The sequence below is a fragment of the Oryctolagus cuniculus genome, chromosome 12 (genome assembly GCF_964237555.1).
Source record: "Oryctolagus cuniculus chromosome 12, mOryCun1.1, whole genome shotgun sequence".
Lineage (NCBI taxonomy): Eukaryota > Metazoa > Chordata > Mammalia > Lagomorpha > Leporidae > Oryctolagus > Oryctolagus cuniculus.
The window spans coordinates 30713371-30740546 of record NC_091443.1 but is presented as its reverse complement, the minus strand read 5'-3'; the positions used below and the strand labels follow the sequence as shown (position 1 = coordinate 30740546).

The following is a 27176-nucleotide window of genomic DNA, read 5'->3' as shown; positions in this document are numbered from 1 at the left end:
GTGGCGCCGGCCTAAATTTATGTAGTTTCACAGATAGAACAGTCAGGAGAGAAGCATGTTAAATAGTTTCTACAATATGTAATTTAAACATTGGATCATCAAGTTTTGTTTTAAAACTTTTTGTGAATTTACTAGCCACCAATACAACCTCTGTCATTCTCCCATTCTCCTCTAACTTAATGGTAGCAACACTTTATTGAAAGCTTTTTAAAAACCTGTTTAGAATATGATTCTTAAAGTAAACACACTTAGATGCTTAAAAGAGACTTAAATTTTAATATTGCAAAAACAAATTTACAAGTATCTACACAGTTTTCCTTATATTTTGCTAATAAGCTACAGCAATGAGGAATATTCTGAAGGATATTTTGAGTGCAAATGAAGTATTTATAATGTAGCTTCATATGAAAATGTGAACTTTTTTTTAAAGTATCATCCAAATGAAGATAAAAATACATTGACTGCTTTATTAGAAATCATTTTCTTGTTTTTACTATGCAGAATCAGAGTTTGAAAAATAATAATCTCTGTCTTCTTCATCTAAAGATTCCATTGCATTACTGAACAGCTTTCCAAAACCAGAGTTTTCGCCTAAATCTGTAAAAAGAAATTTAATAAAAAGGATTAATACATTTCTCAAAGTAACTCCAAGAGAATTGACCACTAAAATATGAAGACTGACTTCAGAGAGAACTAAGCCAGAACAGAAAGATGTAAGTCACTTACCGTTGCTAAACAGGGTTTTTCTTCTTGATGTTACTTGAGGTGAGAGATCAATTTCAACCTATAAAAGAGTTCATATTAATAGCAAAATACTACTTCCTGTGATGCCTACCTCAAAACTAAATTATGCAGATTTTTCCCCCAGAATACAATACTTTATATGCCTACAGTCACCTGTGCCTAATTTTTTTTAAGACTTATTTATTTATTTGAAAGTCAGAGTTACACAGAGAGAGAGAGGAAAGGCGGCGGGGGGGGGGGGGGGGGGTGTCTTCCATCTACTGGTTCACGCCCCAAATGACTACAGCGGCTGGAGCTGATCTGAAGCCAGGAGCTTCTTCCCGGTCTCCCATGTGGGTGCAGGGGCCCATGGACTTGGGCCATCTTGTACTTCTTTCCCAGGCCATAGCAGAGAGCTAAATCAGAAGTGGAGCAGCCGGGACTCAAACCGGTGCCCATATGGGATGCCGGCGCTTCAGGCCAGGGCATTAACCCACTGTACCACAGCGCCGGCCCCAACCTGTGCCTAATTTCTTATGAGCCGCATTTATCCACAGCAAAAACTAACTTATTCAATGTTATTTCCCAATGCATGCAAATATTTCTGTAATAAGATATTAGAAACTCACAATATAGTTGTTAAAGGTAATCTCTGGACTTTGGAAAATTGCCTGTTTGTACTATTTACTTATTTTGTTTAAATTAGTAATATAGTGGACTAGTAACATTAACCAAATACAAACATAAAATTATAATAAATGATTTGGTTAAACTGCATTTAGAAAAAACCTTACACTTAGTAAGATTTCATTCTCTGTACTTTAAGTTTTTGGCTAAAATTAGCACATGTTTACATATATTAGATCAGTGGTCTCCAAAGTACTGGCCACAGCTAGAAAAGAATCAAATAGAAAATATAACAGGATATGGTCACAGCAGCCTGAATGGGGAGAGCCCGAAGCTAGGAACTTTATCTGGATCTCGCATATGGGTGGCAGGAGTCCAGTTACTATCTCAAGCACCCTGGGAGGGGGAAGCTGGATTAGAAGTGTAGCATCTGGGACTCAAACCTGTGCTCACATGGAATGCCAGCATAATAGGTGGTAGATTAACCTGCTGTACCAGGACACTGGTCTTCCCATCCTAATTTTAAACCAAGGTCCCCAATGATAGTATCTACCATTTTCTGTGGACAAATGAGACCCATAAATATTGGATGGGGTAAGTAATCACAATAGAGATTCTGTAAAGGAATTATACTATGGATATATAATTTGTAGTATAAACATTCCAGTATGCATACAGGAGGAGGAAGACAACAGTTTGAAGGGGTACCATCAGGGGGATTAAGTGCTGTCTAATCCATGCTCATAAATTACCATTCTTTAAAATTAGCTCTTTGAGGAAATATGAGATGAATCAGCTTTTCCAAATTCTTAGTACTTGTGGGGCAGATGGTGTCATGCAGCAGTTAAGATGCCACTTGTTTCACTCACATCCCATATTGGGTTCAAGTACTTTGGTCTCTTCCACCCACATGAGAAACCCAGATGGAATTCTGGGTTCCTGGCTTCAGCTTAGCCCAGGCCTATAGTTGGAGGCAACTGGGAAGTAAACCAGCAGATGAAAGCTAACTCTATTTGTTCACTTTGCCTTTCAAATAAAAAGTAGGTAAAACTTAGGAAAAAAAAATACTAGTACTTATATGTGGTCATCAATTTTGAAATTAAGGGACTGGCGCTGTGGCATAGCAGGTAAAGCTGCTGCCTGCACTGCCAGCATCCCACATGGGTGCTGGTTCATGTCCCGGCTGCTCCACTTCTTATCCAGCTCTCTGCTTGTGGCCTGGGAAAGCAGTGGAGGATGGCCCAAGTCCTTGGGCCCCTGCACCTGCATGGGAGACCTGGAGGAACCTCCTGGCTCCTTGCTTTGGATGGGTGTAGCTCTGGCCATTGTGGCCAGTTGGGGAGTGAACCAGTGAATGGAAGACCTCTCTCTCTCTCTGTGTAACTCTGACTTTCAAATAAATAAATAAATTTAAAAAAAAATTTTTTTAATTAAAGTCATTACTTAATATTTTAAAAAGTAATTTAAGGGAATAAAGTATTCTCCAAAACTTTTCTCAAAGGGATATAAATCATCTTTTTAAGGCACCTCTGAATTAAAATTTTTCTGTAATTTTAAATGTTGGAATGTAAAAATATCGTTAAATCTGAAAAACATTTGAAGCTATTTTAAAGCTAGGAATTTGATGAAATTTCTTACTCTATGAAAATCATGACTGAATCTGGATTATTCCCCAATCACTGCACATTATGTTATGCTTGTGTGTCATGCTCCAAATGTCTTTCTCTGTCCTGCATGTGTGCCCCATCTTACTTCATTTACCAAATTAAAATTTTTACCTGTTCTCATCTTGCTTCAGTCTATGAACTACCATGGGTAATCCTAGTTTCATTCATGGCTTTATACTATAATTTATCTGTATTAGACTATAAGCACTTTTGAGAGCCAGAACTGTTACCATAACTTATAACTACCTTAATTTATCATATGTATTAGGTAAGTAAGAATGGAAATACTTACTGTTCTTTTCTTGACATTGGCCCAGACAACACCACCATTACTTTTATGGTTTTTTTGTATTCGAGAAACATATTTATCACAGTCTTTTCTGTTTCAATACAAAATAATTTCACATGAACATTAATTATACTTTTTATCCATAGGTTAAAGAACACATAAGAAAACTAATTTAAAATCTATTTCAATCTCTAAAACAATACAGTTTTTCTTTTCTACTTCAAAGACAAAAATGGTGTGCCTATGGAGATGGACAAAGCACTCCAAATATTTTGAAGGAAAACACTGAACATCAATATTCAAAGAAATTTTGCTTTGCTTACTATTCATTGTACTATGTGCTTTCTAACCTCTACCTTGCTACCACTTTTCCAAAACTGAGACTTCCTTTTTAAAAAAAAAAATTAATTTATTTGAAACTCAGAGAAGGTGAGAGATCTTCCATCAGAAGTGTAACAGCAGAGATAAGAACTGGAGCCCACATGGGATGCCAGTGCCACAGGCAATGGCTTCATCTGCTAAGCCACAATGCTAACCCCTCTCACTGAGACTTTTAGAGCTAGTGTTGTGGTACACCAGAAAAAGCCACTGCCTGCAATGCTGGTATCCTCTATGGGTGCTGGTTTGTCTCCCAGCTGCTCCAATTTTGATCCAGCTCCCTGCTAATGTGCCTAAGAAAGCCCAGTGCTTGATGGCCCAAGTGCTTGGGACCCTGCACCCACATGGGAAACATGGAGGAAGTTCCTGACGGCCATTTGGGGAGTGAACCAGCAGATGGGAGATGGATCTCTCACTGTCTCTCCCTGAGACTTTCAAATAAACAAATTAAATAAATAAAAAGACTCCTTTTTGGCACCCATTTTACTCCTTTTTCCTGTTCATTTCTTTAAAAAGAAATTTACAGATGAAGCTTGAAGCCAAACTGAATGATTATTTTCAGTTCCCCATACCTATAATTTCTAATTCCAGTATGACAGTAAACATCAGCTGAACATCAATTCTCATATTCTTCTTTGGCTATAAGATCTTATATCAGGGATGGGGATATCCAGCCTGCAGACTTTATAATGCTGGTGAAATCATTTGGTTTGGCCCTGCCAAGGTAATCATAGGCAGGTCTTGAAGTTCAATTACTCTACAGCAGCCTAAATTTTTTGATCATTCTCTTTGGTCCACAAATGTTGTTATAAATATCCAAACAGCCCTTGGCAGAAAAAAAGGCTTTCCCACCCTTGTATATGATCCATTATCCTTTTCTTTTAAAAATAAAAGCCAACTTATAGAGATGGTGAAGTGAAGAGCCAGTGAAGAGGCCTGGGAAACTCTGTTTTTAAAAGAATGTATCTGGGTCCCACACCATGGTGCAATAGGTTAATCCTCCACCTGTCTTCTCTTGTTAATTTGTAGAGTGCTATATGGACTAGGCAAACTAGTCTTTTGCCTATACTAAGCTGTGTATGCTCTTTTTTCAAATTACTTGTCTTTGACTGTTTCTGGTAGCACTACCAGCTAAAAACTTTCACTTTAAAAAAAAAATATGGCTGACTATTAATCTTTCCCTTAGTGGCTTCTGGGTTTTACATCATGGTTAAAGACCTTCAGGCCAGCGCCGTGGCTCACTAGGCTAATCCTCCGCCTGCAGCGCCGGCACCCCAGGTTCTAGTCCTGGTTGGGGCGCTGGATTCTGTCCCGGTTGCTCCTCTTCCAAGTCCAGCTCTCTACTGTGGCCCGGGAAGGCAATGGAGGATGGCCCAAGTGCTTGGGCCCTGCACCCTCATGGGAGACCAGGAGGAAGCACCTGGCTCCTGGCTTTGCATCAGCGCAGTGCGCCAGCCGCAGCAGCCACTTGGCGGGGGTGAACCAACGAAAAAAGGAAGACCTTTCTCTCTCTCTCACTGTCTAACTCTGCCTGTCAATAAAAAAAAAAAAAAAAAAAAAAAGACCTTCACGAGGTATCTTTCTCTGAAGGGAGGAGAGAACGTCCACTTTGATTATGGCCTTGTCTAAATAAGGTCGGAGTTTGTGAACTCAAGAGGCTTCTATAAGCCTTGGCAGCTCATGACAAGAGCCTCGGGTGATTACTGACGTCATAAATAAGAGTGTCAGTTGTTAAATCAACAAAAGTCATTGTGTACTTACTCCCTATGCAGGATCTCCTTCCCTAATGTACTGTACTATGCAAATTAACGGTAAAACTAATATTCAAACAATACTTTATATTTTCTGTGTCTGTGTGGCTGCAATCTGTTGAAATCTTTAGTATATACTAAGTTGATCTTCTGTATATAAAAATAATTAAGAATGAGTCTTGGTGAAGAATGGGATGGGAGAGGGAGTAGGAGATGGGATGGTTTGCGAGTGGGAGGGAGGTTTATATTTATTAAATAAAAGTTTTCTGGCCGGCGCCGCGGCTCAATAGGCTAATCCTCCACCTAGCGGCGCCGGCACACTGGGTTCTAGTCCAGGTCGGGGTGCCAAATTCTTTCCCGGTTGCCGCTCTCCAGGCCAGCTCTCTGCTGTGGCCCGGGAAGGCAGTGGAGGATGGCCCAAGTGCTTGGGCCCTGCACCCACATGGGAGACCAGGAGAAGCACCTGGCTCCTGCCTTTGGATCAGCGTGGTGCGCCGGCCGCAACGCGCCAGCCGTGACGGCCATTGGAGGGTGAACCAACGGCAAAAGGAAGACCTTTCTCTCTCTCTCTCTCTCTCACTGTCCACTCTGCCTGTCCAAAAAAAAAAAAAAAGTTTTCTTAAAAAAAGCTTTTCACAAGTAGAAGAAAGAAATTTGAGAGAAGTCTAATATCTTAAATCATTAAATAACCTTTTTTATCACAAACAAACAAAAAAAAGACCTTCACTAAGCTGAGGTTATAATTCTCTACATTTTCTTTAGGAATTTTTTTGACAGGCATTTTTTAAGTTTAATTTTTTTACATGTACAACATTCACCCATATGGAATTTATTCTGATGTAAATATGAGCTATTTGTTGAATACTACTGAAATATTACTGAATTACTGATTGTCCTTAATATCTAGGAATTATTCATTCTTGATTGTTTTTATAATGACCATTCTTCCCATTAATCACATCTTTGCCCCTGAACTCATAAAATGTTTACATTTTCTGCAGTGTGCTGATGGAAAAGAATTAACATACCAATGCATAAATGTTTACCTATTTATGGAAGCTAACATGCCAGGACTGACATGCTGACATTGAGGAGTTTTTGCCAATGGAAAGATAACTGATGATGGAGTTGTTGGATTTCTGTCCATATTTGGCAGAATATCATCATCATCTTGACTGTATTGGAAACTTGGCAACTAGAAAACAAACATTTGTTATCAACAGGCACTCAAAATATGGATTTTCTCATGATCACAAAATGTTTTCTGGTGGCCTCAATTATTTCTAGGTTGATGACAGAGGATTTTTCTCTAAAAAAGCTTGATTTCTCTTATGTAAACAGAAACTATAACTCCTTTTCTAAAGGTTGTGTAGGGGCTAGCATTGTGGTGCAGCGGATTAAGCCTCTATTTGGGATGCCAGCATCCCACTCAAGTCCTAGCTACCCTGCTTCTGATCCAGCTCCCTGCTCATGTGCTTGGGACAGCAGTGGAGGAAAAGCCCAAAATACCTGGGCCCCTGCTACCTGAGTAGGAGACTGGAATAGAGCTCAAAGCTCCAGGCTTCAGCTTCTCAAACTGTGAGAATAACACATACCAGCAGACTGCTCACTATATCACGCTTTGGTCGTAGATCTGTGTAGGCTCTCACTCAATGCCCTTAACAATAACCACCAATTAAAAAAAATTAAGGTAAAGTCAATATAAAGAAAAGAGTGATGTTTAAGATCCTTACCAGTACTCTTCGATTCTGTAAAGGTGTTGTAGTGCTGAAAAAATCATCATGGTCATCTTTTGGCAACTGTTCCAGAAATTCCCTCATTTGTTGCTTCCTTTTTAGAGTTCCCACTTTGGCAGTTATCTTAATAGTTTGGTTCTTGTCAGCATCACCTCTCTTGCCTTAAGATTCAGCAAAACATTTGGTAAGGATTTGATCATTTATAGTAAATGCTCTATAAAGTTAACTGCCTCTTGTAAGTTGCCTATATAACAAATGATTCCTTCTACACTGGGATGTGTGTATTATAATAACCCCACATTATAATCATGAAGAAAATATGTAAGAATAGGCAAGGTAAAGTTCAAAATGCTTGTAAGCTATGAGAATAACCACCTTCTACAACTCACTCTCCTGAATGCTTAATTTATCGATAAAATATAAACCTAACTGAATTATTATAGGGATGCTGGATACTCTCTAAAGCTACATATAGGTAGGAAAAAGCAAGCTAGGTTAGGTTAGACTTCGATAGACAGCTATAGGGGGCTACACGATGAGAGTACCGCTAGTTACTAAGCAACACAAAAACTAAATACATAACTTAAAAAGCAAAAATCTTGGGGCTAGTGTTGTGGTGTAATGGATTGAGCCAATGCATGCAAGAGCGGCATCCCATATTGGCGCCAGTTTGAGTCCTGAATTCTCCACTTCTGATCCAGCTCCCTGCTAATGCACCTATCTATGCTAGAGACCCATGGAAGCTCCTGACTTTGGCCCAGCCCAGCCCTGGCCATTGCAGAGTGAACAGTGGATGGAAGATCTGTCTATCTGTTATTCTGCCTTTCAAATTAATAAATCTTTAAAAAAATAAATAGACTACAGATAAAGGATGAAAGCTGGCTGAGCCAGTAGATTGGATAAAGAAATTACGGGATATGTACTCTATAGAATACTATACAGCATGGCCGGCGCCATGGCTCACTAGGCTAATCCTCCACCTTGCAGCGCCGGCACACCGGGTTCTAGTCCCAGTCGGGGCGCCAGATTCTGTCCCAGTTGTCCCTCTTCCAGGCCAGCTCTCTGCTGTGGCCAGGGAGTGCAGTGGAGGATGGCCCAAGTCCTTGGGCCCTGCACCCCATGGGAGACCAGGATGGGTACCTGGCTCCTGCCATCGGATCAGCGCGGTGCGCCGGCCGCGGTGGTCATTGGAGGGTGAACCAACGGCAAAGGAAGACCTTTCTCTTTCTCTCTCTCTCACTGTCCACTCTGCCTGTCCAAAAAAAAAAAAAAGGATGAAAGCTTAGGACCTTTAGTTAACAAACGAGAAAATTGGAGATGGAGACATTTGGAACCAGAGAGTGCCCTTTTGGAAGGAATGATAGGTAAGAAGGCAAGATGGGCTCAAAGCAAGATGAACACTTTTCTTTCTTTTTTTTTTTTTTTTAAATAATTATTTTATTTATTTGAAAGAGTTACAGAGAGATGGGGTTGGAAGGAGGCCTTTGATTCCAATGGTTCACTCCACAAATTTGACAATGGCCAGAGCTGAGCTGATCCGGAGCCAGGAGCCAGGATCTTCTTCCAGGTCTCCCACACGGGTGCAGAGGTCCTAGGCCTTGGGCCATCTTCTACTGCTTTCCCAGGCCATAGCAGAGAGCTGGATCAGAAGTGAGCAGCCGGCCGGCGCCGCGGCTCACTAGGCTAATCCTCCGCCTAGCGGCGCCGGCACACCGGGTTCTAGTCCCGGTCGGGGCGCCGGATTCTGTCCCGGTTGCCCCTCTTCCAGGCCAGCTCTCTGCTGTGGCCAGGGAGTGCAGTGGAGGATGGCCCAGGTGCTTGGGCCCTGCACCCCATGGGAGACCAGGAAAAGCACCCGGCTCCTGGCTCCTGCCATCGGATCAGCACGGTGCGCCGGCTGCAGCGCGCTGGCCGCGGCGGCCATTGGAGGGTGAACCAACGGCAAAGGAAGACCTTTCTCTCTGTCTCTCTCTCTCTCACTGTCCACTCTGCCTGTCAAAAAAAAAAAAAAAAAAAAAAAAAAAGAAGTGAGCAGCCAGGACTCGAACTGGTGCCCGTATGGGATGCCACCACTGCAGGCTTTGGCTTTAACCTGTTATGTCACAGAGCCAGCCCCGTACACTTTTCTTAAAGGGCCCCATACAAACTTTCCAGAGGATATAAAACCCCCAGATCATTTCCCTTCATTGGATTTTTTCTTACTGAGAAAACCCCTCATGGTTGCTGTCCAGGAGTCTTCTCTCTCCTCTTTTCAGTAAGGCCTTTCTGTTTCAGAAGGTCCCTCTCACGGGCACGTGGCTGTGAAAGCTGTTTGTTTACTTCAATAAAACTTTGCTAAAAATCACTTTCTCGGGGTTAGTGTTGTAGTGTAGCAGGTAAAGCTACCGCCCACAGTGCCAGCAATTCTATATGGGCAACAGCACAAGTCCTAGCTGCTCTGCTTCCGATCTAGCTCCCTGCTAATAGGCCTGGGAACAGCAGCAGAGGATGGAAGAAGTGCTTGGACCCCTACCATTCACACTGGAGACCCAGAAGAAACTCTTGGTTCTGCATGGTCCAGCCCTAGCAGTTTTGGCCTCTGCAGATGGAAGATCCATTTCTCTCTCTTTCCCTATCTCTCTACCCCTCTAACTCTGATGTTCAAATAAGTGAATCTTTTAAATAACATTTGTCAGAGTTACAGAAAGAGAGAGAGAGAGAGAGAGAGAGAGAGAGAGAGAGAGGTCTTCCATCCGCTGGTTCACTCCCTGATTGGCCGCAATGGCCAGAGCTGCATTCATCCGAAGCCAGAAGCCAGGTCTCCCACATGGGTGCAGGGGCCCAAGGACTTGGGCCATCCTCTACTGCTTTCCCAGCCACAGCAGAGAGCTGGATAAGAAGTGGAGGAGTCAGGACTCAAACCAGCGCCCATATGGGATGCTGGCACTTAAAACAACAGCTTATGCCACAGCGCCAGTCCCCAAATAAATAAATCTTTAACAACAACAAAAATATCACTTTCTAAACTTGTTCATCGGCCTCATACTTTGTCATATATAGAACAGCTGCAGCAAGCTTATACGACTTCTCTGACATAAAATTCTTTTATTAGCTGTCATGAATATTAGTGTGTCATCCTGGGACTATGAAAACTAAATGTATTCCAAGTTTTCTCATGAATTACGAGGGGTCATACCCACTTGTCTTCAAATTAGATCCTGAGAGCCCAGCGCTATGGCATAGTAGGTTATCGACCATCCCATATGGGCTCTGGTTCATGTCCGGCTGCTCCACTTCCAATCCAGCTCCCTGCTAATGGCCTGGGAAAGCAACAGAAGATTGCCCAAGTGCTTGGGCCCCTGCATCCATGTGGGAGACCTGGAGGTCACTCTTGGCTTCAGATTGGCCCAGCTCCGGCCACTGCAGCCATTTGGGAAGTGAACCACTGGACAGAAGACCTATCTCTCCCTCCCTCTGTAACTCTGTCTCTCAAATAAATAAATCTCAAAAAAAAGAAAAATTACATCCCAGAAACAATCATTAACATATTAAAGTTTCTGGAACCAACTATAGATTTCCTAGAATAAACTCAAAGCACAAGGCTGCTAAGCTATTATTGATGGATGTAGCTACCTAAGTAAGACTTAAACAGATGACCTTTGAAGTTCTTTATAGTTTTAACATTTTAAGACTACATCAATAAAAAGACTCTTGGATAAAATATAAAATATACCTAATGAGTGATTATAAATCTACACTGAGCACAAGGAAAAAACCCTACTTATTACAAAGGTTACCATTTTGGCCTTTGGGATTGGCTGGCTTTTTCTTAGTGACATGCTTCTGGGATCCTTTTCCTTGAGGGTCCTCCATGTATTTCCTCTGACATTCTTCAGCAGATCGAGAGCCTACAGCCATGGATACATTTGACCAGAAACCAGGTTTGTGCTTTGGAAGAGATGCAACAGCACTGTGGAAGACCAAAACCAGTTAAAAGAAAAAAAAATTCAAATCAATAAAAATAACTCTGAAAGCATGCCACTGAATCACTGGGATTTCCTGGGCTAATGGAATTTTATCATCATTATTCAGATTACTATTTAGAAAAATAAAATACTATTCCCTCCATCCAGTGATGTACCCTAGTGCTTAAAATATGAAGATGGAATTTTACATATCTAGTGTATGCCTTCTAGCTATCTTGTTGTATTCTATTAAACCTAGAAAGTCATTCCTAATCTTTCAACATGTTTTTTCTAAGTCCAACATTCAATGGTTTGGCCTTGTGGAGACCTGTGGCATTACTAATTATTCTACAACTTCTCAGATGTTACTAGTGCTATGCATATTGGAAGATAAGCTCAATAGTTCTTCTAAGTTCCATGATATATACTCTTATCAAAAACTTAGTGTTATGCTTACATTCATTCTACCATTATTATTTGAGAGAGGGGAGACGGGGATGGGGATGGGATGGGGGGAGAGAGAGATTTCATCCATTGGTTTACTCCCTAGACAGCCACAATGGCCAGCAATGGGCCATACTGAAGCCAGAAACCAGGGGCTTCAACTGGGTCTCCCACAGTGGATGCCAGGGGCCTGAGCACTTGGGTCATCTTCCTCTGGTTTTCCCAGGTCATCAGCACAGACCTGGATCAAAGTGGAACAGCCAAGACTGGAACCAGTGCCCATATGGGATGCCAGTATAGCAGACTGCACCTTTACCCACTATGTGACAACATATTTAACTGAAAGAAGGCATGCAGAAAGAGCCTCCACCTATTGATTCACTCCCCTAAATGCTATTGATTCATTCCCCTAAATGCCCACAATGGCTGCGACAGGGTTGGGCCAAAGTCGGAAGCCAAATAGTCATTCATGGTCTCTCATGTGCATGGTGAAAACCAAATTGCTTTTCTTTTAAAGATTTATTTACTTATTTGAAAGGTAGAGCAACAGCGAGATCTCCCAGCCACTTGATGGCTTACCAAATAGTCACAACAGCCAGGTCTAAGACAGAGTCAGGAACTCCATCCTGGTCTTCCACATGGATGGCATGGGCCCAATCACTTGGACCATAATCCACTGCCTTCTCAGGCACATTAGCAGAAAGCTGGATCAGACGCAAAGTAGTTAGTATTTGAGCTGGCACTCTGATATGGGATGCTGACATTGCAAGCAGCAGCTTAACATGCTGCACGACAACACCAGCCACAAGGAAGCCAATTACTTGAGCCATTGTTGTTGCCTCCTTGAGTCTGCATTAGCAGGAAACTGGAGTCACGAGCCAGAGCTGAATACTGAACCCAGGTACTCCAATGTGGGACATAAGAGTTTTAGCTAGCATTTTCTTTTTTATATTTATTTTAGGGGTAGGTGCTATGGCGTAGAAGGTTAAGCCTCTGCTTACAATGCCAACATCCCATGTGGGCATCAGTTCAAGCCTTGGCTGTTCTACTTCTGATCCAACTCCCTGCTAATGCACCTGGTAAAGCAGCAGAAGGTGGTCCAAGTACTTGGGCTCCTGTGCCCACGTGGGAGACCAGGAAGAAACTTCTGATTTCAGCCTTGCCCAACCCTGGCTGTTGCAGCCATTAGGGCAGTGAACCAATGGATAGAAGATCTCTCTCTCCCCCAACCCCCTTCTCTGTCTATATCTTTCAAATAAACAAATCAATCTTTAAAAAAAAAAAAAAAAGATTTATTTTAGGGGCTGGCGCTGTAGCACAGCAGGTAAAGCTGACACCTTCAGCGCCAGTATCCCATATGGATAGAGGTTAGCATCCCAGCTGTTCTACTTTAGATCTAGCTCCCTGGTGATGCACCTGGGAAATCAGAAGAGGCCAGCCCAAGTACTGGGGCACCCACCTGGTAAAAGTTCCTGGCTCCCAGTCTGGCCCACCTTAGCCTTTGAAGCCATTTGGGGAGTGAACCAGTGGATGGAAGACCTCTCTCTGTCTCTCCCTAACTCCACCTTTTAAATAAATAAAATAAATCTCAAAAAAAAAAAAAGACATTTTATTCGAAAGGCAGGGTGACAGAGATAGGGAGAGAGGGAGAGGGATCTTCCATCTGGGTCTCCCACATGCAGGAACCCAAGTACTTGGGCCATCACCTGCTGCCTCTCAGGTACATTAACAGGAAGCTGGATCGGAAGTGGAGCAGCCTAGACTTGAACCACTACTCCTATATGGGATGCAGGCATCTTGGCAGCTTTACTTGTTAAACCACAATGCTCACTGCCTCCTCCCTCACCCCCCTCAACCAACATTTTAACCACTAGCCTAAATGCCCATGTCAAAATTCAGTATTTTAAATAAAATGCTCTCAACTGAGGGAAACAAAAATCACTATAGAACAATACTGTAAATATAAGGTAGCCCCCAATTTAACCTACGAGTAACATCCTAAAAGTTCATCTGTAAATGACTACCTAGAAGCTGGTACACATGTTACCATTCCCTGCTGCCATAAAAGGCTTTATGTACTGTGGTTAGGCAGATAGTGTGGCCAATTAGCCTAAAGTGATACAGGTCAAGTATCCCTTTTCCAAAATTCTTGGAATTAGACATGTTCTGGATTTTTTTCAGATTTTGAAATATGTGCATATACATAGTGAGATTATCTTAGGGTGAAACCCCCATCTAAACTGAAAATTCATTTGTTTCATTCATTTACTTCTTTTAATACTTATAGTCTGAGGGTAATTATATACAATATATTTAGTGTTGCTTGCATTCTGATTGTGACCAATCATGAGGTCAGGTGTGGAGTTTTCCACTTGTGGAACCGTGGCAATGTTCAAAACTTTCCAAATTTTAGAGCATTTTAATTTTGGTTTTTTACATTACAGATGCTCAATCTATACTAACATCATTATGTGAACTATATCATGTCTTTATTTCAAGTACTGTGTCTTTGACAAAATGTGCAGTCGGTGCTTCATATCCATGGTTCCACATAAACAGATTAACCAACCACAAATGTAAAATAGCTTCAAAAAAGATAATTTTGTCTCAACACATATACAGACCTTGTTTTCTTGTCATTATTCCCTAAGCAATACAGTATAACATTTACACACGTTTTCAATTGTTGCATTAGATATTATAAGTAATGTAGAGTTAACTTAAAAGTATACAGGAGGATGTGCATAGGTTATATGGAGTTACTACATCATTTGATATAAACAACTTGAGTATCTGCAGATTTTGTTACTGGGGTGGAGGAGAGTGAGGGGTTGCTGGAATCAATACTCATAGATGCAGAGTAATGGCTGTATTTTTATTTTCACATGGATTCCAACTAGGTGTAGGTTTCATGCAGTTAAGTATACTTAACTTAATTTTTTTAAATATTATTTCTGAGACAGAGACAGACAAAGAGCTCCCATTTACTGGTTCACTCTCCAAATTCTTGCACTTGCTAAGACCGGGCTAGACTGAAGTCAGGAGATGGCATCTCCATCCAGTCTCCCACTAGTGTGGCAGGAACTCAATTACTTGAGCAATTATCACTAACTCCTAGGGTTTGTGTTAGCAGGAGGCTGGAAACTGGAGAAGGAGCTGAGTATCAAACCCAAGAACTCAGATGTGGGAAATGGCATAATAACTAAGCTAAAATGTCTGTTCTGAGGCTAAGTTTTAGGTGAAAAAGCCCTGATTTGTATTTACCAATTTCCAGATGGCAAATACTCTCTCTGGTTGATTTCAAACTATCACTAAAATGGCACTGAATGTGAAACAGGCAGAAAATGTGAAAGCACAAGATTCTATAATATTTCCAACACACAGATAAAAAAGACTAAAGAGTATAGATAACCTATTAAAATAATTTGGAAGTTATTCAGTATGACCTTTGTTTTAAATATAATTTAATGTTTATATAATTTGTAATGACTCTTTAATAATAATTGATTTGTAAGTTTCCCCAAATTCAACAATCAGCTCTTATAAATAGCTATCACTTTATAGGGCATACATATCACTGATGCACAGAAAGAGAACAAATATTAAGGGCACTAAATACTTGGTAATAAATGCTTTTGCATAATTAATCACTCTATAGGTACTCTAAAGTGGAGAACTAGAAGGATTTTGGAGCTCAAACTACTGTGTAGGGGTGTGTGTGTGTGTATGTGCAGCCAATTTCTAAAAGGAGTTATCTAAAAGGAGTGTTTTCATAATTAAAATATTTCATGATGTATTTAATAATAAATTGGTGAGAAATTAACGCTATCTCCTCTCACCCAAGATAATTTAAACAGGCAAATTTTAACATGTAACCCTAGTCCTACTTAAAACTTCATTTTGCATAGCATAAAAACTAAAATCCTTGATATGATCTACATTGTTGCTTGCCTGACTCTCTAGTCTTATCTTTTATTGCTCTTCCATCAGCTTTCAGTATTCTGTGGCCTTCTTTCAATATTTCTAAATATGCCCTCTTCCTACTTACACATATTCTGTTCTACCTAAAATTCAGTCATCTTGAATCTTCGGTATAAGTTGATTTCTACCAGGAGTGTCATTGCTTTATGTTGTTCATAACAAAGAGACATCATATGTAATTCGGTGGGTAGTAGGAAAAGGTAATGGCAAGGAAAGATTTTGGGAGTGAGGTGACACATGAGTGAAGTTTCTCCTTCTCTCCATTTTAGGTAAATCTGGGATCCAGGTGATGCTGTGGACTGCCTGACTGCATAAGAACTATGAGAAAGGAGAAAAGAAAGAAACTGTGAGGTATCCTCCACTGCTTCTGAGTGTTAGAAGTTATCTCCCAGAATGCTCAACCCAGACTTGGAGAGCTTCTAATTGAATTATGTTTGTTGTGCCTCAATGCCCACTTTCAGATTTCTACCAGTTTTGAGTCTAGCTCAGGAAATACCCAAACAAAAAGTTGGAAATTCACTGCTAATTTGGTGGTACTTAAAATTCCAACATTCTCTAATAAGTTGACAAAAAGCTGTTTCATGCATTCTGTCCAGGTTTATAGTCACATAGTAAAAAGAGTGATGTGTGCTTATTCTACCTCATTGGGAACTGGAATCTGCACTCCAGGCAATTTTAAATTTCCTTAGATGATCTGAATGTATCATAAAGGTTAAAGAGCTTTATTGTAAGAAAATGGTGGGAGATATAGCAGAAAGGGATAATCAAAATCATATGCTCTCAAAGTAAGGCAGAGGAGTATTTATTTAATTTGAATATTCATAAGAACGCAACAACGGGGCTAGCACTGTGGCGTAGTGAAGTAAGTTTCAGCCTCTGACTCCAGCATCCCATAGTGGAGACCTTGCCATCCACATGGATTCTGGGCTTCTGGCTTCACCCTGGACCAGTCCTTGCCATTGCACCATTTAGGGAATGAGTCAGAAACAGATTTCTTTCTCTGTTTCTCCCTCTCTCTGTTCACTCTACATTTCAGTAAGTAAAATAAATCTTTAAAAAATGCAGCAAAGACTTCTGATCTATTAGGATTACAGCCATCCACTAAGATTAATCTAGGGATATATAATACAGATTATACAAAAAGAAGAAACCAGAAATACAAGACTATTTCTGGGACTGGGGCCGGCACTGTGGCATACCGGGTGAAGCTATGTCAACATCCCATATGGGCACCGGTTTGAGTCCCAGCTGCTACACTTCCTATCCAGCACTCTGGTTTGGCCTGGGAAAGCAGAAGAGGATGGCCTAAGTGCTTGGGGCCCTGCACCCACGTGGGAGACTCAGAAGAAGCTCCTGGCTCCTGGCTTCAGATCGGCTCAGCTCTGGCTACTACAGCCATTTGCAGAGTGAACCCATGGATGGAAGACACCCCTCCCTCTCTCTTTCTCTCTCTGCCTCTGGCTCTCTATAACTCTGCCTTTCAAAGAAATGAATAAATCTTTAAAAAATGACTATTTCCATAATTCACGCAAAAGGCATCAAAGGTCTGAAAAGAAGCAGTATTAAGAAAAGAGACTGCAGGTAGAATGACTCATTTGGTAACTAATAGGATTTAAAGAAATAAAATCATAGTGACAGAGTTTAAGCCTCTTTGACAGAAGGATTACATTTACAGAAATAGAAATGTCAGCCAAAGTGGGTAGGCATGCAGTTTGTTTTCTGATATATCATGTCAGACTTGTAGGTGAGGTTTATACAGTGACATTCAGCAGGCAAAGGGAAATACAAATCTAAATACAGGAATTCAGGGTGAGAGATTTTTTTTTTAAAAAAAGATTCATTTATTTATTTGAAAGGCAGAGTTACAGAAAGAGAGACAGAAAAAATCTTCCATCTGTTTCTTTACTCCCCAAAGGCTGCCACAGCCAGGGATGCCTAGGCCAAAGCCAGGGACCAGGAGCTTTTTCTGGGTCTCCTAAGCGGGTGCAGTGGCCTAAGTACTTAGACCATCTTCTGCTGCTTTCCCAGGCATATTACCAGGGCGCTAGGTTGGAAGGGAAGCAGACATGACACATATGCTCCTGTGGGATGCTGGCACTGCAAGCAGTGACTTAACCCACTATTTCCAATGTTGCATGGATAGATAGAGATAAACACTTCCTTATCTAGCTTCCTCCTAATGCATTGTGAAAGCAGTGGAAGACAGCACAAGTCTTTGGGCCTCTGCATCCATGTAGGACACCTGGAAGATGCTCCTGGCTTCTAGTTCACCTTAGCACAGACACACTTGACTGTTGTGATCATTTGGGAAGTCACCTAGTAGATGGAAGATCTCTGCCTTTCAAATAAATAATTAAAAAAAAAAAAAAGGCAACTATAGAAATAGGAGAGATTGGGGCGGGCGCTGTGGCATAGTGGGTAAAGCCACCACCTGCGGTGTCAGCATCCCATATGAGTGCCGGTTCAGGTCCTGGCTGCTCCACTTCCGACCCAGCTCTCTGCTATGGCCTGGGAAAGCAGTACAAGATGGTCTGAGTCCTTGGGCCCCTGCACCCACGTGGGAGATCCAGAAGAAGCTCCTGGCTCCTGGCTTTGGATCGGCGCAGCTCCAGCCGTTATGGCCAACTGGGGAGTGAACCAGCAAATGGAAGACCTCTCTCTCTCTGCCTCTCCTTCTCTGTGTAACTCTTTCAAATAAATAAATAAATCTTAAAAAAATAAGAAAATTGTTGCTTCAAATATTAAAAAAAAGAAATAGGAGAGATTAAAATTTGAAGAGTAAAAAGAATACCAAGAGGGGTCAGTGTTGTAGAGCAGTAGGCTAAGTCTCAGACTCTGGCACTGGCATCCCAGATGGATGCTGGTTCAAGTCCCAGGTGCTCCCCTTCCAATCTAGCTCTCTGCTATGGCTTGGGAAAGCAGAGGAAGACGGTCCAAGTGCTCGGGCCCTGGCACTCACATGGGATTCCTGGAAGAAGCTCCTGGCTCCTTGCTTCAGATCGGCCCAGCTCTGGCTGCTGCAGCCATCTGAGGAGTTAACCAGCAGATGGAAGACCTCACCCTGTCTCTCTGTAACTCTGCCTCTCAAATAAATAATTCTTTAAAAGAAAAAAAAAAAAAAAAAAAAAAAAAACACCTCCTTTAAAGCTTTCAGGAAATTGAAAAAAAATCCTATGTCATATTCTCTCCTTTTCAATTACATTTAATAGATCAGTTATACCTACACTAATTCATTTCATCAGTTTATCACCACAGTCTGGCATCAGTCATTTTACAAACAAACATGTAAATAACCAAACATCTCATATATCCACACTCCTTTCTATAACTTCTGTATTTTTTTATTTCCCATCTTTGACAAATTTCTTGTCTTGACCTCCTAGGGTAGTCTTTATCTCTCTACCCTTCCATTTACTATTCATCACTCAACTATGATCTGGTGTCTAATACTACACATACTACTGAAGCTGCTTGTTAAGACTAGTAGCCAATTCCATTTTTTATACTTGATTTAGCAGCAGCAGCAGACTTAGCAAATCATTCCCACACTTTGGAAAAACTCTATGGCATCATTATAGTATCAATAGTCAGAAGTCATTAAATCAGTCCCTTAATGTTTTTATGTCTTTAACTGTTTCGTGGCTGCTCTGTATATTTTTCATGGTCAACTCTAACTACTTACCAATGAAGTTTATGTAATTCGTTCTCATTCCATTCTTCATCTTGAATTGAACCAGTTAAACATTCCAAGGGATATCTTTTAGTCTTCTCAGATCCTGCTGCCTCAATAATTGGAAGCTCATTCCTAACATTGGATTTCTGAAGAGTTTCTTGAGCAGAAGATCTAGCTTTCTTTTTTTTAATAAAAAATTCATTGTCACTTTCATCAGTTTCAGATTCCATAGTTCTTGTGGTGTTGCTTGAGCTTTTTCTAAGGTGAACCACTGTTCCCGTGGTATTTCTTGCTCTGGTTTTATTAACCCCAGCTTTCCTTTTAATTTTGTTTTCTATTTTACTCTCTTCACCTGTCAAATCTGAAAAGGACTGATGCTTGTCAAATGGCATAGCTACTTGATTTTCGGTTTTCTCTAATTTTGATAACAATCTTGTATTCTTCAAGTCCAAGGAGGCCATTTGTTTGCTTTTAGGGCTAGGTATTTTTATTTGCTGGTTGACAGTGAGAAAATCACACTCAATGGACTCTTCCTTGTTATTTTTATGACCCATACTATACTCAAAGATATTTTCTAGAGTCACCGTGGACTTAGTAACAGGACTTACAGTTTCATTTAAGTCTGATTCACTTTCTTTTTGATGCTTTGGCATTGCAAAGTCTGATACTGCTGTAATGGTGGCAGAGGATAGATTATACTTCTTGCATCTTTGTTCTATGGCACTCTTAGATTTAAGTGGTGTTACTAAAATATAAGCTTCTTTCTGATGAACAGTCATGTATTTTCTTTCTTCATTTGAGAAAAACTGTTCCCTTGAGGTTAGAATATCAATGGGTACATTCCATTCTTCAGTTCTTTCTTTAATTTCATGAAATAAAAACAAAGACCAAAATATCAAATTAGCTATGTTAGAGAAAATATTTTCACAAATAAAATATTTTTTCACAAGCTCCACTGTATACATTACTGTCATTAATTTTACCAAAGTACAAGTCTACAAGAAACTGCCACTTCATTGTAAGCCTACTATTTTTTATAAAAACCTGCCAATGACTTCATCAGTCTACTGGTAAACATGTAAGTCCCTCTGCCTGGCCTTTGATACAGTTCCAAACATTCACTGTTCTCAAATCTGAACTATATTTTTGTATCTAGTAACACTACTTGTTGTTTCTCAAATTTTCCTGATTCGCAACTATTCTGTTTACATTACTCTACTTGTGAAATTTTCTACACTCATCTACAAAACCAAATCACTACCTGCTTTGATTCTATTCTCTAACACAAGTAGTCTACAAACTTTGTCCTGATTCCCTCAACTGAATGAAAGCCCTTCTTCAAATTTCTTCCAAAACACTTGGAAATAATGCTGTATTATGATAATGTCATGCATTATAATTGCACACTTGTCTTATCATTCAACTAGATAAGAAAAAAAATCACTATTAGTAAAAATTTATCTTCATGTTTGGTTTTTATGTTGTAGTTATTAGAGCCTTTCGCATATACAGTACCAATAACTATTAAATCAATTCTCTGGTGGTGAACATTTAGGAAAGCTAAGATAACAATTAGGGTCCCTAAAACCTTACTAGGCAAGTAATATATGAAATAAAAGCTGTGCCAAGTAAGAAAACACGGAAATTCTATTTGCATGGTCTACTCTGATTACCCATAGTGGCCATGGAGCCATCATTCTTGCTAAGTCACCCCAAACTCCATGAACCATCATGGGAAAACAGTCACAATAGTACCTAGGATTCTTTATTATACCATGTTGCTAGTTAAATAAAGCAAATCAAATAAACAGAGTTCTCTAATTTGAAACTTCAGAAAGCAGAAGCTAAACTAACATAAATTGTAACTTCAGATAACCTAATTGTAAGTATAATATACGTAAATTGTAAATCATCAAACCAATCATCAAATCATCAGAGTGAAACACTACAACAACGTACAAATATGCCATTGTTTTTAAGACTAGCAAAATGAAAAGACTAATGGATAATACTGAATGTTAGGGAAAAGAGTGTTTCTAAATTACAATTCAAGGAAATGTAATACCAATCAAAGTAAACTAGAAAATTTTACAAGATTTTCACTGGCATTCTTCAAATTATGAGTAAAGTGTTTTCTTTAATTTCTCATGCAAATCCAATTTAGGTTTCAATTAGGAATTTCAAAATTTTATACATTCCAATTTGAAATTTCTATTGGGAATGTTTGTATTCCTACTAGGAATATTTTTAATGAGTTAATTAAGTAATTTGAATAAGGATTCAGTCTACACTGAACCTAATCTATAGGAACTTAGCAGCAGTCTAAGCAATAACACTATCACTTCTAACATCTGATATTCATTTTTACTTCTTTTCATTTATAAGAATTAAAATGGGAAAAAGTGCTACAGAACTGATGGATTTAACTCAACATGAAGTTTTAAATTTGTTAGTATTTAGTGAAGAGGTGGCTTTAATTTTGGTAGGCAGGATTTCAAATAAATCACTGAAAATCTACACACAAAACTAAATTATGGAATTAATTTACCAAAGGAATTCAGTCTAATCATTCTTGTAAGCATATTTAAAATGATGTATTATTTTGTAATCTAAACAAAATTCCTAAGCACTCAGATAAAAGGAGGAAAAATTGTAAGGAATATCCTACTTAAAGTAGATTATTCTGCAAATAATCTTATGTAAAAATAACAAAATCAAACATCTAAAACTACTCAAATAGTTTACCACTAGATAAGAAAATCTACAAAGTAACTTTTATCATATTAAAAACATTCCAAATAGTAACTTCCTATGCATTATTATAAAACTATTAAAGATAATATTACCTTGCTTCTGACTTTCAATTATCCTTTCACGATTTTTCAGTTTCTTTGAAGGCAACTTTTTATTTTTTTTTCCAGCTAATTCCTTCAAAACAAAAGACAGCTTGCTTATAACTAACTAAACATGACCAGAAGCATTTTTACAGTATTTATCAAGCATACAAACTTCAAGATCCTTATAGTTCTAATTTCATTAGTTAGAGGCATTCAGAAACTCATTTGCCAGAGCTTAAGCTTTAGAAGCACATCTGTATATCTATTATCCTACATTATTTCCCTAATTTAATATTTTTCGATTTTTAAAAAAAGATTCATTTATTCCAAAGGCAGAATGACAGAGAGAGAGGGAGAGAAAGAGCTCTTTCCTCTGCAGGTTCACTCCCCGAATGGCCACAAAAGCCAGGAGCCAGGCTGCTTTCCCAGACGAGTTAGCAAGGAGCTGGATTGGAAGTGGAGCAGCTGGGACTTGAACCTGTGCTGTGATATGGCTGGCATAGCGAGCAGCAGCTTAACCCACTGCACCACAATGCTGGTCATGATTCTTTGTGATTTTTAAAGTACTTTTTATATAGTTTATCTAATAAAGTTTTACTCTAAGAGTTAAAACTTTCGTTACTGTTGCTTGTGCTTTTTTCAATGACTGGGAAATACCAAGACATTTTTCTACAGTCTCAAAGATGATGAAAAGTTAATACTTAACAAACAGAATCCATGTCTCGTGATACAGTTCTGAACCTTTTCAGTAGTGCCACATCACCTTACTTACTGTAGACAGTATACAGTAATATCTTACCTGATTAAGTAAGTCATATCCTCCCCCATTTTGAATAGTATTATTTTTTTGGTCATCTTGTATTCTTAATGGTGGTTTATTTTGGCAATTACCATGGCAAATGTTTAATTCTGTAGTTCCTGGCAAACAACTGTGCTTATTATTCTTTAGTTCTGTGATCATAAAAATAGAGATTTTTAATAAATGAAGGAAAGTACTTTTCCAAATTAAAGATTAAATTAGAAAAAATTTGTGTAATCCAATATCATATTTATTCTAATTTGAATATGATATAAAGCAGTTTTATTTGGACAGGATCACTTTGAATAGGACTCTGTTCTGTTCAATTAAAAAATCTCTTTTGTCACATCTAAAGACAGATCAGTAAAGTTAATCTACTTTGTAAATACAAACTTTTCATTCTAACTTTACACCAACTAAATAGAAAGCTAGTAACTATTTCTCTGTATTTCCTCATGCATATGGAATTAAGATTGTTAATTTATGTACTAAAAGGCATAATTAAATTCATGCTAATTAAAAATTTGAACAAAATCAAACTACACAGTACAACAAAAGGTTTATGGAGGGGCTGGCGCTGTGGCACAGTGGGTTAATGCCCTGGCCTGAAGAGCCTGCATCCCATATGGGCACAGGTTCGAGACCCGGCTGTTCCATTTCCAATCTAGCTCTCAGCTCTGGCCTGGGAAAGCAGGTAGAAGATGGCCCAAGTCCTTGGGCCCCTGCACCCACCTGGGAGACTTGGAAGAAGCTCCTGGCTCCTGGCTTTGGATTGGCACAGCTCCGGCTGTTGTGGCCAGTTGGGAAATGAAACAGCAGATGGAAGACCTCTCTCTCACTCTCTCTCTTTGTGTAACTCTTTCAAATAAATAAATCTTTAAAAAAAAAAAAAAAAAAAGGTTTGTGGAAACTAACTATACATTACGAAAAAACTATAGATTTCAAAAATGTTTTTGCAAAAATAATCTTAATTCCATTTTCCATGGACTTTTTGTAGTTTCCTGTACATTGCAGGAAGTATTGTTTTATTTTTTCTAATGTTTTTATTTTTTTTTTTTTTAAAGAGTTAGAGAAGGAAGAGACAGAGATATTGCATTGGCTGGTTGACTCCTCAGATGGTCCCAACAGCCAGTGCTGGACCAAGCTGAAGTCAGGAGCCAGGAACTACATCCAGGTCTGCCATATGGGTGGCAGAGACCCAGACACTTGGGCCATTGACTGCTGCTGCTTTCCCTAGGCCATCAACAGGGAGATGGATTGGAAGCAGAGCAGCCAGGACAGGAACCAGTGCTCATATGAGATATCAGCATTGTAGACAGTAGGCTTTACCCACTTTACAACACTGGGCCCTGGGGAAGTTTAAATTTACTCTTCCCTCTGAAGATTCAGTAAGTTCCCCCCCTGAAATCAATTGACAATAGGTTAACAGAAAAAAACTGTTATTAAATGGCTAAACGCAGAAGCCATTGTCATACAGTATGAGACTCAAAAGGAGGGATAGACAGTTGAAACTTACACAGAGCTGAACAAAGTTAGGATAAGGGCATGGAGGCTTGAGTTTCTGTGGGGAAGGATGTGGCAGCATGGGTTGTTTTGTCTTGTTATATGCTCAACAAATGATTATTGAGCTGAAATTTAAGAAGACTCACAACCAGCCTAAAGACTATTTTGTTATTCTTTTTTCTGTATTTATCTGAGGACCCAGCCAACTTTAAATTTCTGTGCTTTTTACTGTTTAAATTACGTTTGATTTTTTTTTTCAAGATTTATTTATTTATCTGAAAGCAGAGTTACAGAGGCAGAGAGAGAGAAAGTTCTTCCATCCACTGGTTCACTCTCCAGGTGACTCCAATAGCCGGAGCTGTACTGATCCAAAGCCAAGAACCAGGAGCTTTTTCTGGGTCTCCCATGCAGGTGCAGGGGCACAAGCACTTGTACTGCTTAGCACTTTTTGTTGTTGTTGTTGTTTAAAGACTTATTTATTTATTTGAAAGTGAGAGTTACACAGAGAGAGAAGGTGAGACAGAGAGGGAGAGAGAGGTCTTCTATCCGCTGGGTCACTCCCCAATTGGCTGTAATGGCTGGAGCTGTGCCGATCCAAAGCCGGGAGCCAAGAGCTTCCTCTGGATCTCCCATATGGGTGCAGGGGCCCAAGGACTTGGGCCATCTTGTACTGCTTTCCGAGGCCATAGCAGAGAGTTGCATCGTAAATGGAGCAGCTGGGACTTGAACCGGAACCCATATGGGATGCCAGCACTGCAGACTGGGGCTTCAACCCGCTGTGCCACAGTGCTGGTCCCCTTGTTATCCTTCTTAGAAGATATACAATGGACAGTCCTGATCTTGAGAATATTATTGTATACTGAAGGAAGTTGATATTATAATAAATTATTTATAACATACTCTGATAAGGTTAGTAACACACACACAGCAATATAATGATATACAGGATATAATGCTAAATATAGACAACTATCTTTTAGGTAAATCATTAACACACACACACACACACACACACACCATCTTCAACTGTCATGCCCTGGAATCTTTATAAGAGTTTAGTGTTAAGATGTAGTTTTCTTTAAAAAAAAAAAAAAAAGATTTATTTATTTATTTATTTTTGACAGACAGAGTGGACAGTGAGAGAGAGAGACAGAGAGAAAGGTCTTCCTTTGCCATTGGTTCACCCTCCAATGGCCGCCGTGCTGTGGCCAGCGCACCGCGCTGATCCGAAGCCAGGAGCCAGGTACTTCTCCTGGTCTCCCATGGGGTGCAGGGCCCAAGCACTTGGGCCATCCTCCACTGCACTCCCAGGCCACAACAGAGAGCTGGCCTGGAAGAGGAGCAACCGGGACAGAATCCGGCGCCCCGACCGGGACTAGAACCCGGTGTGCCGGTGCCGCAAGGCAGAGGATTAGCCTAGTGAGCTGCGGCGCCGGCCTAAGATGTAGTTTTCTTTCATTTTAACTGTCTCCGTGGAATCTGCAATGATAATAAAAATAACAGCACCAACTACCTCCACTCAAAATAACTCATGATAGGAAGATACTCACTAACAATATAAAATTAAGATGTGGAGCAGCAATTTGGCCTAACAGGTAAGACACCAGCTAGGATGCCAGCATCCCATAAAGAATGCCTGGATTTGGGGTTAGTGCTGTGATGTAATCTTAGGCCTCCACCTGCGGTGCTGGCATCCTATATGGGTGCCAGTTTGTGTCCTGGCTGCTCCTCTTCAGATCCAGCTCTCTGCTAATGGCCTGGGAAAGCACTGGAAAATGGGTCAAGTGCTTGGACCCCTGAACCTACATGGGAGACCCAGAAGAAGTGGCACCAGATTGCCCTGGTTCCAGCTGTTGTAGCCATTTGGGGAGTGAACCAGCGTAAGATAAGTCTTAAAAAAAAAAAAAAATGCCTGGGTTTGAGTCCAGGCTTCATTTTGCATTCCAACTTCCTGTAAATAAGTACCCTGGAAGATAGCAGCAGGTAATTGCTTAAGTAGTTGGGTTCTTGCTGCTCACATATGAGATCTGGATTGAGTTCAGCTCGAATCCCTAAAAAATGCTGCTGTAAATGAAGGCAGGAGGTAGGGGTTGGGTTTAGATCTAAGACTAAAGAAGAATAACAAATGACTGAGATTACTTTCAGGAATTCATTGATTTAGGAATAAAGAAGTAGACAGCATATGCTACAGACCTTGGATTCCAGGATATTCAAGGTGGTCTGGCAACGACAATAAGCAATCTGGTCAATTTAGGGGGAATAGGATGACTTTTGATGAAATAAGGATAGATTCAAAACAAATAGGGCCTAAGTGAATTTTTGTTAACTCTGGGCAAGCAGTCTTTACATACTAAGTTATTTCTCTGTACCAGAAGAAATAAGCAAAAAATTTTTTATTGGGATTGGAGGGGGCTTCAAATGGGGTCTGGGAGAAGTTACAGTGAGATATAGATAAACTTACATCCAGTAAGGTTTCCTGTTTCTGGCAGAAACAATTCTGAGTTCTTTATTAAGTTCTGTAAAGCTTTTAGTTACAAAGTCAGAGTAAAATTGACAGAAATGCAGATAACAGATTATAATAACTTTTACTTACCTATGTTACTTAGGTTTGTAAATTAATGTTCATACATTTTAGGAGTAGAGGTAGTACATGAGGCAGAATACAGTGCTAGCATCTGACACAGGACAGTTCTGTCAGCTACCTTTATAACAACTGTCATTCAAAACAACATGCTATCTCCTCAATGAATGAAAACTAGTTTTGTCTATTATGAGGAATGAAATTTGGTACAGAAATATATGTATGGTTTACTAAGGATTTTAG

General features: G+C 39.9%; 1 protein-coding gene and 1 long non-coding RNA gene across 7 annotated transcripts in view; one reads left to right on the top strand and one right to left on the bottom strand.

Annotated features, from left to right (window-relative positions):
- Nucleotides 1-253: 253 nt before the first annotated feature.
- Nucleotides 254-27176, bottom strand: part of MIS18BP1 (MIS18 binding protein 1) — a 60890-nt gene continuing 33967 nt past the window's right edge. For all 6 annotated transcript variants that reach the window (XM_002717974.5, XM_070053709.1, XM_008269549.4 and 3 more), the window contains 9 exons: nucleotides 22850-23001; nucleotides 22060-22141; nucleotides 19223-20072; nucleotides 10948-11120; nucleotides 7169-7332; nucleotides 6482-6630; nucleotides 3310-3397; nucleotides 727-784; nucleotides 254-597 (listed from right to left, as the gene is read on the bottom strand). In XM_002717974.5, the coding sequence (XP_002718020.1) occupies nucleotides 494-597; nucleotides 727-784; nucleotides 3310-3397; nucleotides 6482-6630; nucleotides 7169-7332; nucleotides 10948-11120; nucleotides 19223-20072; nucleotides 22060-22141; nucleotides 22850-23001 (1820 nt within the window). In that variant the 3' untranslated portion in view covers nucleotides 254-493. The remainder of the gene's footprint in view (nucleotides 598-726; nucleotides 785-3309; nucleotides 3398-6481; nucleotides 6631-7168; nucleotides 7333-10947; nucleotides 11121-19222; nucleotides 20073-22059; nucleotides 22142-22849; nucleotides 23002-27176) is intronic.
- LOC138844622 (uncharacterized) overlaps nucleotides 581-27176 on the top strand; it is a 37158-nt gene continuing 10562 nt past the window's right edge. Inside the window, exons 1-2 of the long non-coding RNA XR_011380733.1 lie at nucleotides 581-713; nucleotides 15810-15891. This is a non-coding gene — a long non-coding RNA (uncharacterized lncRNA). The remainder of the gene's footprint in view (nucleotides 714-15809; nucleotides 15892-27176) is intronic.